Source organism: Manihot esculenta, chromosome 6 (genome assembly GCF_001659605.2).
Source record: "Manihot esculenta cultivar AM560-2 chromosome 6, M.esculenta_v8, whole genome shotgun sequence".
NCBI lineage: Eukaryota > Viridiplantae > Streptophyta > Magnoliopsida > Malpighiales > Euphorbiaceae > Manihot > Manihot esculenta.
In genome coordinates this window covers 1,499,705-1,513,017 of record NC_035166.2, presented here as the reverse complement: position 1 = coordinate 1,513,017, position 13,313 = coordinate 1,499,705, and the positions used below count along the sequence as shown (strand labels likewise).

The window sequence follows — 13,313 nt, the reverse complement described above, 5'->3', positions numbered from 1 at the left end:
TGTATTAATTAATTTTAAAATAAATATTTTATTTTATTATAAATTTTATTTTTATATCTTTTATATTTATTTAATTATTAAAAATTGTATAATTAATTTATTTTTGAATAGAAAATAAAAATTAAAACTATTATATTTAAATTTAAAAGAGCGAAAACTTACACCATGATTAATGATATAATAAAAAAAATCAACACTCTTTATTTTACTATTCGCGAAAAATTTGAATTAAATGTGATTTTATTTTATGTTAATACTTATGTTTTATTAATGATATCTTTATATTTTTTTATAATATTAATAAGGGAAAATTACTTTGTAGTCCCTGAGGTTTAACGTAATTAACACTTCTGTCCCTCTATTTTGGCGACCCAACACTTAAGTCCCTCACTTTCTTTTCTGTCCAACTTCGTAGTCCTTCCGTCCAAAATAGCCGTTTGGGACACGTGAATTGACAAAATTAACCTTCTTCTTCTTCTTCTTCTTCTGCAACTGGAGAGAGAAAGCATGAAAGAGAAAAAAAAAAAAAAGGAATTTCACATTAAGAGAAGGGTATTTCTGGAAAAAATTATCACCTCTCACTTTTGACTCTTTGACCAAACGATTTAAATGGACGGAAGGACTACGAATTTGGACGGAAGAGAAAGTGAGGGACTTAAGTGTTGGGTCGCTAAAATAGAGGGACAAAAGTGTTAATTACGTTAAACCTCAGGGACTAAAAAGTAAATTTTCCTATTAATAACTATTTAAAAATTATTCCATATAAAAAATATAATATATATATAAATATAAAAAAATTAGGAGTACATATAATAAATAATTATTCTTAATTGGTAAATTTATATTTTATATATTGTACTATTATAATTTTAATTTTAAATTTGTCATAATTGTTTTTTAATATGGAAAAATAAAATATATTTTCTTTACTAAATTCATTATGTATTTTTAAAATGGAAATTGGAAAATTATGTACAATTGTAAAAAATGAAAAAAGAATAAAGGATTTATACTATTATTAATTACAGTATTTTGTATACATTTATAATTTAAATTACGCGAATTTTTAATATATATATATATTTTTTAAGTAAAGTCAAATGTTGGATTTTTATAGAAAAATAGTGCATTTTATTTTTTTATGGGAATAATTTTTTTTATAAATATTTGATTTAATTGAATTTTTTAATAATTTTTTTATTTAAAATAAATAATTATTTTTTTAATTTAAAATTTTTTATTTATAAAAAATTAAAATTACACATAATTTTATAAAAATTATTTTTCTTATAAAGTGAATCTGTAAAATAAAAGGTTAATAAATCAATTTTATTTAAATAAAATTTAATCTCAATTTAACAGTTCAAAATATTTACCATCGATACAAACAAAAGATAATATTTTTTTTACTATATTTGATATATAAAATTAAAATATAATTCGTATTTTTTCACCGTTGATTTTTTTAAAAAAAAATCAAATTTATCACCTTAAATAAAAATTAATTATAAAATTATATTTTGAATATGCAAAATATTTTATTAAATAATCATACGAACCATTCATTTTAGCCTAGGGTTTAACTGACGTGGAATGGTGAGGTGGCAAGTTGCATACGCTAATGCTGTCCTATTTTTTAATTAATTTAATAAATAAATAAATAAATGTTTTCAAAACAAACAAAAAAGTTTTTAAAAAAAAATAGGTATTTGGTTGTTCACGCCGATATGCCTTGATTGTAATTGAAATTTGAAAGTGCGATTCCTTAACATCGATTTTCTTCAATCTTACACTTCAAGGATTTGCTATGAATTCAAAGGTATTGTATCCATTTCTTGATTTCTTCTTCATCTTCTGCTTTGATCCCTGTTAAGTGTACAACAGAGTAAGTGTTACATTGTGCTTTTCTTGGGGAGATTTTCCCTGCAACCAATCAGGAGCCTAGATTCAGTGGGCAGCTTCTTCTTCTTCTTCTTCTTTTTAAAATTTTCTTTATTCTTATGGAATTCTCTGTTTTTTTAATGGTTTCTGGATTGTGGCTGAGTTTTGAATTAATAATTCATTTGCTGGTGTCAGACGGTCAGCGTGTTTGAGGTTTTCTATTGTGCCTTTTCTATTCACTGCATAATTTAGGATAGCTTGATTATTTTTTTTCTTGTCCTAATTTTGTGTATGTTGGTAATTGGGTACTTTATGAAATTAGAAATTTTCCTTTTTTATTGCCCGCTATATTATAGTTGGGATAATTTTTTTTCTTGTCCGTAATTTGGGAAAGGCTTTGAATTGCAGAAGAATTTCTGTTTGGTTGCAGTGAAAACTGCTAAATAGTGTGAATGGGTATTTATGTGCCGTTCTTTAGAAGCACTTTGGAAATTTGTGCATTGACTTGGCAAATAGTAAAAAAATACTGATAGCTTTTCTTCTTGTTTTATAAGCTCAGATGTGATTATGTGAAGAAGGCTTGAGTGAAGACTTCAAGAGATACAAGCTGGAATCATCTTTATTGATCTGAGAGTTATCAATGGGCGCTATATTGAGTGTAAATAAATCAAGGAGTGTAGCTAGTGAGATTTTTGAAGTATCACAGAGTGAAACTTGCAAGAGACAGAAGTTGTCACCAATTTCTTGTGAGGGAAGTCCGAGATTGATTCCCAGTCTTCCTGATGAGATATCAATTCAGATCCTTGCCAGACTTCCTAGGATTTGTTACTTGAAAATGAAATTAGTTTCTCGGGCTTGGAAAGCAGCCATTGTAAGTGCTGAACTGTTCAGTGTGAGAAAAGAACTTGGATCAACTGAGGAGTGGCTCTATATATTAATGAAAGTTGAAGATGAAAAATTTTTATGGTATGCCTTGGATCCATTGTCCCGAAGATGGCAAAGGTTGCCTACAATGCCTGGTGTTTCATTTGAAGATGAGTCCAGGAAGGGTTTGGCTGCACTTCGAATGTGGAATGTGGTGGGCTCGAGTATCAAAATTGCAGATACTGTAAGGGGTTGGCTTGGAAAGAAGGGGACACTGGACCCGTTACCTTTTCATGGCAGTGCTGTTGGAGCTATTAATGGCTCCCTCTATGTGTTAGGCGGACTTTCTAAAGCTTCAGCCATGAGATGTGTGTGGCAGTATAATCCAATACTAAATGCTTGGAGTGAGATGAGTCCAATGTCCATAGGTAGAGCCTTTTGTAAGACAGGAATCTTAAACAACAAGCTTTATGCTGTTGGAGGAGTTACTAAAGGCCGTGGTGGACTGACCTCTCTCCAGTCTGCTGAGGTGTTTGATCCTCGTACTGGTGTGTGGTCTGGAATTCCAAGCATGCCTTTTTCCAAGGCTCAGGTGCTGCCTACTGCTTTTCTAGCAGATTTGCTCAAGCCCATTGCAACAGGGATGACGTCATACAGAGGAAGGTTATTTGTGACGCAGAGCTTATATTGCTGGCCCTTTTTTGTTGATGTTGGAGGAGAGGTTTATGATGCAGAGTCGAATTCATGGGATGATATGCCAACTGGCATGGGTGAGGGTTGGCCAGTAAAGCAGGCTGGAACAAAACTGAGTGTTACAGTCGAAGGTGAGCTGTATGCACTTGAACCAACTAGTTCCATTGACAGTGCTAGAGTCAAGGTGTATGATTACCAAAACGATACCTGGAAAGTTTTGCTTGGAGATATTCCTATTAGTGACACTAGTAATTCAGAATCTTCCTATTTACTTGCTGGCTTACTTGGAGAGCTACATGTAATAACTAAAGATGCCAACAACAATATAACAGTTCTACAAGTGGATGTACGGAGTCATTTAGCTTCCTCCTCATCATCTTCACCATTTCCTTTTGATGACTCCTTCAAGGAGGAGGGTGAGTCTGCAGCAAAACCAGAAGCATGTCTTTGGAGGGTGATTGCCACTAGAAATGGCAGCTCTGCTGATCTGGTTAGTTGCCAGACCCTTGATCTTTAGTTCTGTTTGTATGTTCTGTAATTGATTGTTATGATGTATTTGTTGATTATTCTTATTATTATAAAGAGGCACTACTTGAAATGAAAAAGAGAGAAAGAAGTATTGGAAATCTATGATGTGATACAGAGCTGAATGATGAAAACAGATCCACATAAGTGGGCCAACTAGTTTGGGATCACTTAGTTTTGTGTTGTTGTTGATATGACATGATTCATGATATATAGGCACGTCAAAACAATTCATGTCCTTTTGTGGGATTCCCCTTGTTTGGAATAAATCATTTGTAAGAAAAGAATTCAATTGAATTCTTATACAATTATCCATTTTTTTTCTATTTCTTTTAACATGATTTTTTTAAAAGTCCAAAAGAATTGAACTTTTTGTTTTCAAACATGAGAACTACTAAAAAAAAGCAATTAATTGATTGAGTTCCTGCAAATTTATTAATGCCAAATAGGGGGTAAAAGAAAAAATAAATAATCAAGGGGGGAATTTTTCAACCCTTGCTCCTTGCATATTAATTGTTGAATGAATCTATTTTATTGTTGCTTATTTGAATGAACTAATGTTAAATTACTCACCAAAAAGGATGGGGGCATATTATACTTCTGCATTTTAGTATAAGATCATATTAGCAGCTAATATATGATGCTTGATCTAGGTTTACAAATGGTTCTTACTTAGTCAGAACCTGGATGCTAGGGATAGTTGAAACATTAAAACTGTGGAGTCACCTCTCAGTTTTCACATTTATTGCTGATTTTCATCTGGGAATTCCTGGAGTTTTACTGGTGAAGCTCACATTCACCGAGAATTTGTTGATGTGAAAAAAATATTCATATTCATCTCATGCTATGTTTATGGTTTGATGCTAAATTGAGGTCATCGCCTGAGGCATCTTCAACCTGCACATAAAACTGACCACATTTGAAAATCAGAAAACCAATTTCAAGTTCCTGAACTTCTGAGCTTTGTCTATTGAGGCTTTACTCTTCAATTGTATGCTGTTGAACCTAACAATCCTCACTATTGCCTGGTGTTGGTTAAAGGTAGTTAAAAGGTGAGTTACTTTAGGGCATAAACAGAAGTTAATGAATGTTAAATATTTACATCTACTAACCTCCAAAGTCTTATTTTTCTTAACCTTTGATTTGGGGTTAAGAGTTGAATATACATGCTTTGAAATTTTTACATCCTTATTTTGAAGTTAATTAAGCTTCTTTTATATCGCATTTCATACTCTTAGGCTACGTTTTGTAAACGGTAATAAGATGTAATGCAATCAAATTTTCTATTGAATTTCATTAGAAATTTTGAGTATATTACATTTTGGTCTACCAAACATAGCATTATATTATCTCTATTAATTTTTCATTGCATTGGTTTAAAACTCTCATGCAAGCATTAGGCAAAATTCTTATCTACACTTGATATATTACACAAACGAATAAACGAGTGCCAAGTATGGATGAGGGTGTGACAATTAGAGTACTTGGCAATCATTCATTGGTGAAGTGTAAAGTAATTCGTGTTACTTGAAACTTATCTATTGATTCTGTCTGGTCCAACAACTTCTAGTTTTTAGACATTATATAATTGAACCTACAAGGTTTTCAACTTAAAGACATGGAGAACTTACCAAAGATGGATGAAAATAAAAACAAAACAATGAGAAATTTGTTGATTTACAAAACATTTAACTCTTTTTTCTTTTTTTCGCATGATTATTTTAAAAACAGAATTTTGTAAAATAAAGAGAAATAAAATGAGAATGGACTATTTCGTTAATGGAAAATATAAGAATATTTTAATAGATTTTTAAAAATGTAGAACTGACTCATTAATAATAACAATATTCAGGTATTAAATTGTAAATATCTCTAATTTTTATTATTATTTTTATTGTTTCAAAATTATTTTTTAATTTTTTTAGATTATAAAATTATTATAATTCTATTTAATTTTATTTTATTTTTAAAATAATTTCTCATTAATTATTATTTTTTTAAATGAGTATTATAAATAATTTGATATTATTTGAGATGTGTATAATTAAAAAATTAATAAAATTTTTTTTATATGTATAAGAAAGTAAAGTGATAAAAATTAAAGGATGTAAAGTATTTAATATTTATTTAATATATTTCAATGTAATTATACACAAAGAAATTATAGAATAAATTTCATTATATTTATTTTTATTAATTTTTTTTATTTAAAAAAGCTATTTTCAATTCCAAACAAATACTAAGCATAACTACGACTTTCTTTTTAAAATATACTACATGATAATCATGTATTGTTTAGGAATAAAACGATTTGTTTTATTTAAATAAATATAGAAAGTTTTTATTTGTCATAAAAAATTGAAATATATTTATAAATATGATCATCCTCCTGCTCTATTTGTTAGATCTGGTTTTCTTCTTACTTCATTATATGGGTCCCTCAATACTTGATTTAAAGAAGAAATCTGCAAAATGAAAGAAAATGGCCAGGGATCTATGGGGATGTCCCGGTGGAGACCCTCTGACGTTCAAGTCAAATTTTATGGTCTAGAGTGGCGTGGATAGACAAGAATTGCAAAGAGAAGAATAAAGAAAAATGGAGTTCAGGAAGAAGAAGGAAGAAGAGACTGGCCCCCTTCTGTCTACCTGTGATGTATATCTGTCTCTTTGCCACAGTGCTAGCTGTCTCTGTCATCTAGCTCCGTACGTACGGATATGTCAGACACCTGCTCCATGCGTAGCGGCCATTTAATTCTCCCAGTACTAAGCCAGTCTGCTGGATATGTGGGCCGGATATCTCTTCTTCTACGGGGCCCATTATCGAGCATAACGCAAGGGGACTGGCCCAAGGGAGGTCCGACCTCAAGGCTGGATAATCAAGCTCCAATCCTCATGGCCGAATGATCCAGGCCGAGTTGTTGAAGCAACATCTTATGCTTTGAGTAAGGGCTGTTGTTACGGATTTTGCCTTATATCAGACTGAGGAAATCCATCAGTCATCATATATCATAATGTACTATATGCTTTTTTTTCATAGATTAGAATAGTTTTGCCGACTTGAACTCTTAAGAGTTGTTGTCATTTAATCTAGACAGGGCAGCATATTATTATTAAATATTTATTTTTTAAATATAATATTTTTTTCATTTCATAATTTTAATCCATTTTATTTTTTTATACATATTAAAAAAACAAATTTTTATTAACTTTTCCATTATATTATCTTAAAAATATTAAATTTTATTAAACATTAAAAAATATTTGAAAAATTTTCTTAAAATAAGATAAAATTAAATAAATTTATAATAATCAATTTAAATATTAAATTGAGTATTTTATATTTTATTTTAATATTTACTATGTACTTATAACTAATAAAAAAGTTATATAATATTATTTATATGTTTTGATTGAAATAATTGTTTATATTTTTAAAAAAATAAAATGACGTATGCAAATGTTAATTCTAAAATTTTCATAATATATAAATTTTTTAAAAAAAATTAAATGGATAGATTCCTTTAAAATTCCATTTGGATCATAAAAGAGACTTTTATTCATTTATGTAAACCTTAATTCAAAAATTTTATAATTCTTTTTACATTATAAATTTATAAATGTACGTGTAATCTATATGTAATTAAATCTATTTGTAATCTATTTATAATTAAATGAATATATATAACTTTTTAAATATATATTTAATTCGTTTATAAAATTAGATAAATATAAATAAATTCATAAATAAACATATAGTTTATTTATCAAATTAAATGATTGTAAAAAAATTTATAAATAGACATAATTTTTTTTTAAAAAAATTAAATAAATAGAAATAGATTCATAAATAAATATAAAATTAAAAAAATACATGTCATTTCCATTTGTAAAATTATAATAGTTACAAATAGATTTGTATCTATTTGTAAATTTTCATTTGTAATTTGTAAATTCTGTTTTTAAAATTAAAATTAAATTTCTTTTTATTTTCTCATTATTTTTAATTAAAATAATAATTAAATTAAATTAAAATATTAATTTAATAGAAATTAAAGTAAAAAAATAAAAAAACCATAAAAATTAAATTAATAGTGGATAAAATTAAAATTTATTTAATATTTAATAGTGAAATTTATAAATCAACTTTTAATCTGTTTGTAAAATTAAATTAATATAAATAAATTTAAAATAAATATATAATTTATTTATAAAATTAAAAAAAATCAAACAGGTTTATCACCAAATATATGATCCATTTAAAAAATTAAATATAAATTATTTATATAATTAAATGTACACAGAAAATTTTTCAAATATAATACGTTTATAAAATTAAATAAATATAAATAAATTTATAAATGTACCTATAATCTATTTATAAAATTAAGCTGAGATAGATAATTTCTTAAATTCTTAAATGTAAATTTATAAAATTAAATAGATATAAATAAATTTATAAAAAAATGTATAATTTATTTGTAAAATCAATTGAATACAAATGAATTTGCTAATAGATATTTTATTTATTTATAAAATTAAATGACTTTTAAATGGATATGTCATTTATTTATAAAATTAAATAAATATAAATAAATTTATAAATAAATATATAATTCATTTAAAAATATAAAAGAAGATAAACTGTCTGTTTATAAAATTGAAAGAATACAGACGAGTTTTTAAATATATATATAATCTGTTTATAAAATTAAATCAATATAAAAAAATATTTAATCTCTTTGTAAAATTAAATAATTATAAGTGAATATATTATTAGTTTATAAAATTAAATTAATATAAATAAATTTGTAAATGACTTTAAAATTCTATTTGTAAAGAAAATATTTTTTTAATATTTATTTATAAAATCTTTATAATTACAAATAAATTTATATCCACTTATAAATTTTATTTATATTTTATTACATTCTTATAGCTTTCCATTGTAATTATAAAATATACTTTCAAATCTAGTTAATTAAAATTTAGGATAAATTAATTTTATGTGTCTGAATAATATAAAATTAATATATACATCTCTTTATTTTTAAAAATAAATAATTTAATTTTTTATTTTACTTTTATAAAACTCAAAAAAATATTATTTTATAGATAAATTTCAATCTTATGCAGTGAAAATATAAAAACTAAAATACATAAATTAAAAAGAGCATGAAACAAAAAGAAAATAAAAAATTTACATTAATTCACATTTATATTTAAAATTTTAAATTTTAAATAATAAAACCAAAAACTTTCAATTGTGTGATAATTAAATTGAATTTTTAAAATTAATAATAAATCATAGTATAATCTCTAAAATTTTATTTAATTAATAAAATAAATATTTTTATTTTAATAATTTTTAATTAATCTCATTATTTACCTTTTATTTTCACTTTAATATAATAATATTAAATTAAATAATTATACATAAATTTTTATTTTATTTTATTTTATATTTTTACTTTTTGTTAATATATATATAATTTATGTATTATTAATACAACATAACAATCGTACAAAATAAGTTCTGAACTGTCATTGCAGAATAGGTCCATATGACAAAAATCTTATAAATGAGTAATGTAATCCTATCCGAAAAAAGGAAGACCCGAATACCTTAACACCAGATTCATTATCAAGACTCGTCTTCTATTGAATAGGGCGAGTCTAAGTATAAAATTACCGTTATCAGATATAGTCCAGCTATCTCTATTATGCCAATAATCATGGGATTACCGACCTATTAGTTGGCGATATTCCTTATCACTCAGCCGACCACATCATCGCCGGATTATCAGAAAATATTATATTTATCTCCATCTTTTTACAGAATAAAAAGAGAAGGATCATAAAGACAAAGGTATGCAATTCTTATACTACTCAAGTTCTAAGCAATTCATTACATTCGCTCTATTCTCTACTAACTTGAGTGCCGGAGTGGCTATCGTGGGCACCCACCATCTCAGTTCTCTTTCTTGCAGGTCTAGCCAACCACAGCACAATGCTGTTTTTCAGTAGCATCATTTGGTTCCATTACCGGAAATTATTCATTGAATTCTCTTTATTCATGTGGATTACAACTGGTCTCCTACTCTATTTCTCGTAGGAAGATATCTCTCTTCTCTATCTCTTGAAATGGACAGCGTCACACATGTCATTGTAGGAGGACCTAATAAGGGCAAAGAAAAAAATAAGTGTGTAGCAAAAGATATCCTACCAGTTGAATAAAAACCATGGATCAAGTAGGAGATAAGACTTCTCTATCTCTTGAAATGGACAGAGTCACACATGTCATTGTAGGAGGACCTAATAAGGGCAAAGAAAAAAAATAAGTGCGTAGCAAAAGATATCCTACCAGTTGAATAAAAACCATGGATCAAGTAGGAGATAAGGTTCGGTCAAAAAGATCTGCTAGTCATCAAGATTCTCATAAATAGGTACGAAGTGAGACGAGTATTGATAGATACAGGTAGTTCTATTAACCTTCTCATCTTGAATATTTTTAACGAGTTAGACTTGGATAAAAACAGTCTTGTCAGAGTTTCCTATCCATTAGTAGGATTACGAGATAAGACTATGACAGTGCTGAGCACCATCAACCTCCCCCTCATACTGGATGATGAAAAATATAGACGAGAGTTGTATACAAAGTTTGTGGTGGTAGATATCCTATTTGCATACAATGTGATACTTGGCCACCCAATTCTAAATTGCCACGGTATTATTATTAACATGGGTGCTATGTGTCTTAAGCTACTAGCTCTAGGAGGAACAGCCGTGGTCCGAGACAATCCGAGGTTCGCCAAAGAATGTTACGGATACCCAATAAAAAGTCTCAGAAAAGTAACAATGTCCATCAACTTACTAGAAAAGCCAGAATCTCATATAAATCCAAAGCCAGCAGACCCGATAGAGGAGGTTCAGCTAGGTAAGGAATAAAAAATACGGTTTGGTACTGCGTTAATCGGTAAAATAAAGACTTATTTAATAAAGCTACTAAAAAGCCACAATACTACTTTTGCTTGGTCTCTAAAAGATATAACAACGGTAGATACGACTCTCATCACTTATAAGTTATTTATTAAAAAAATCGTCATGCTGGTCCAACAAAAGAAAAGAAGATTTTCGGAGAGGTAGCAAGTGATTAAAGAAGAAGTTGACAAGCTTTTGAGTGTAGGATTAATAAAGAAAGTCTAATATCTCACATGGCTCGCCAATGTGGTCCTAGTGAAAAAAGCTAATGGGAAGTGAATAATGTGCATGGATTTTACTGACTTAAATAATAAATGTCTAAAAGATCATTACCCATTGTCATCTATCTACAAGTTAGTAGACTCAACCTCGGGTCACGCAATGGTTTCCTTTCTTGATGCCATTTCAGGTTACCACAAAATCATGATGGACACTAAGGATGCAGAGAAGACTGCATTCATAACAAATCAAGGAGTTTTTTGCTAAAAAGTGATGTCGTTTGGATTTAAAAATGCAGGGGAGACTTACCAAAGACTAGTATCAGACATTTTTAAAGATATGGTGGGATCGACAATTGAAGTGTACATGGATGACATGGTGGTAAAAAGCTGATCTTTAGAAGACCATCTAGAAGATGTCTGAAAAGTCTTTGACGTACTGGACAAGATGGGTATGAAGCTGAACCCAGAAAAATGCACCTTCAGAGTAAAAGCAGGGAAGTTTCTGGGGTATATAATCTTAGAAAGTGGCATAAAAGCAAACCTTGAGAAGATCAGCGCTATCCAAAACATGAAAGCACCAAAAATCATAGGTTGAACGGGTGAGTCACTGCCTTGGATCGGTTCATATCATGCTCAGCCAGAAGATGTCTCCCGTTCTTCAAAACCTTAAAAGGCAAAGGTAAGTTTGTATGGGGGAAAGAATGTGCAGAGACATTTGAGAGTCTATCTTTTTATCATCTCCTCCATTGCTAAACTCACTTGTCAAAGATGAAGTTTTATTTTTATACTTGTTTGTGACACATGAAACAGTTTACTTGGTACTCGTTTGTGAGAATAATGGAGAACAAAACCTAGTATATTACACCAGTCAAGTCCTGAAGAGGGTAGAGCTAAATTATCATCCTCTTAAAAAGTTGGTGTTTGCAGTCCTAATGTCAGCCACAAGGCTACGACCATACTTCGAGTCACACACCATAGAAGTCAGAACAGATTATCATCTACAAAATGTTATAGATAGGCCGGAGCTGTCAGGGCAACTATCCACCTAGGCAGTAATATTGTCGGCCTTTGATATTAGGTATGTTCCTAGAAAGGCTATGAAAGCGCAGACAGTAGCTGATTTTGTCGCAGAAATGACTCTGCCGATAAAGCCTTTAGAGTCCACGAAATCAATCATAGAGGAGTGGAAGGTTTGGGCAGATGGAGCTTGCGGGCCGAGGGATCCGGACTCGAGATCCTGTTGTAGTCTCAAACCAGTATAAAGTTTTGGTATGCGGCAAAACTCACCTTCAATGCCACCAACAATGTGGCCGAATATGAGGCTGTAATAATGGCATTGAGAATCATCAAGGAATCATGTATATAAAAGTGTAATATTTTTAGCGACTCACAATTGATTGTTAATTAGTGTAAGGGACAATTTAAAGTCTGAGAATTGAGTTTTATCAAATACGAGAAAAAGATATGGTCCCTAATGGAGAGGATCAAAGACGTACAGAGCAGTTGTGAACTTTGTCAGGTAGCAAGAGGTGACAATGAAGATGCAAATTGTCTAGCCAAAATGGCGATGACACCTAACTCAACCATTTTAATTCAAGGAACTACACACTCCAGCAACGGATGTGGAGGATTCTTTTCCCATAGAGAAGGGGAAATCATGGATGATACCAGTGTACAAATTTTTGACACAACACGAGCTTCCAGCCGATGAGTTATCGGTCAAACAGGTAATAAGAAAATCCTCTAAATATGCACTAGTTTATAGTTGGTTGTATAGGAGATCCTCAACACAATCATGGCTACGTTGTGTTACGGAGGAGGAAGGCCAGGAAATCTTAAAGGATATACATGAAGGGGATTGCAGGAGCCATGAAAGAGCCCGAACAATTATCCAAAAAGTATTCAGACAAGAGTATTACTGGTTGATGATAATGCAAGATGCGAAGTTGCTAGTCCAGAAGTGTCGAAGATGTCAAGTACATGCAAGCATCCTAAGAGCCCCGGGAGAGATATAAGAAGCAATTGGAAACTCCTGGCCTTTCTTTTAGTGGGAGATAGGCATCCTTGGCCCGTTCCCAAAGGCAACAAGATTTAGGAAGTTCGTAATTGTGGTAGTAGATCATTTTAGCAAGTGGATCGAAGTTGAGGCAA

General features: G+C 29.5%; 1 protein-coding gene across 2 annotated transcripts; it reads left to right on the top strand.

Annotated features, from left to right (window-relative positions):
• The first annotated feature begins 1,684 nt into the window (after positions 1 to 1,684).
• Positions 1,685 to 4,278, top strand: LOC110616585 (F-box/kelch-repeat protein At1g22040). 2 transcript variants are annotated; one of them, XM_021759007.2, is made up of 2 exons: positions 1,685 to 1,819; positions 2,441 to 4,278. In XM_021759007.2, the coding sequence occupies exon 2, from the start codon at positions 2,522 to 2,524 to the stop codon at positions 3,953 to 3,955; it is 1,434 nt and encodes a 477-aa protein (XP_021614699.1). In that variant the 5' UTR covers positions 1,685 to 1,819; positions 2,441 to 2,521; the 3' UTR covers positions 3,956 to 4,278. The 2 variants fall into 2 exon arrangements, with proteins under 2 accessions (XP_021614699.1, XP_021614700.1); XM_021759008.2 differs by having other exon boundaries at positions 1,693 to 1,819; positions 2,436 to 4,278.
• The last annotated feature ends 9,035 nt before the right edge of the window (positions 4,279 to 13,313 follow it).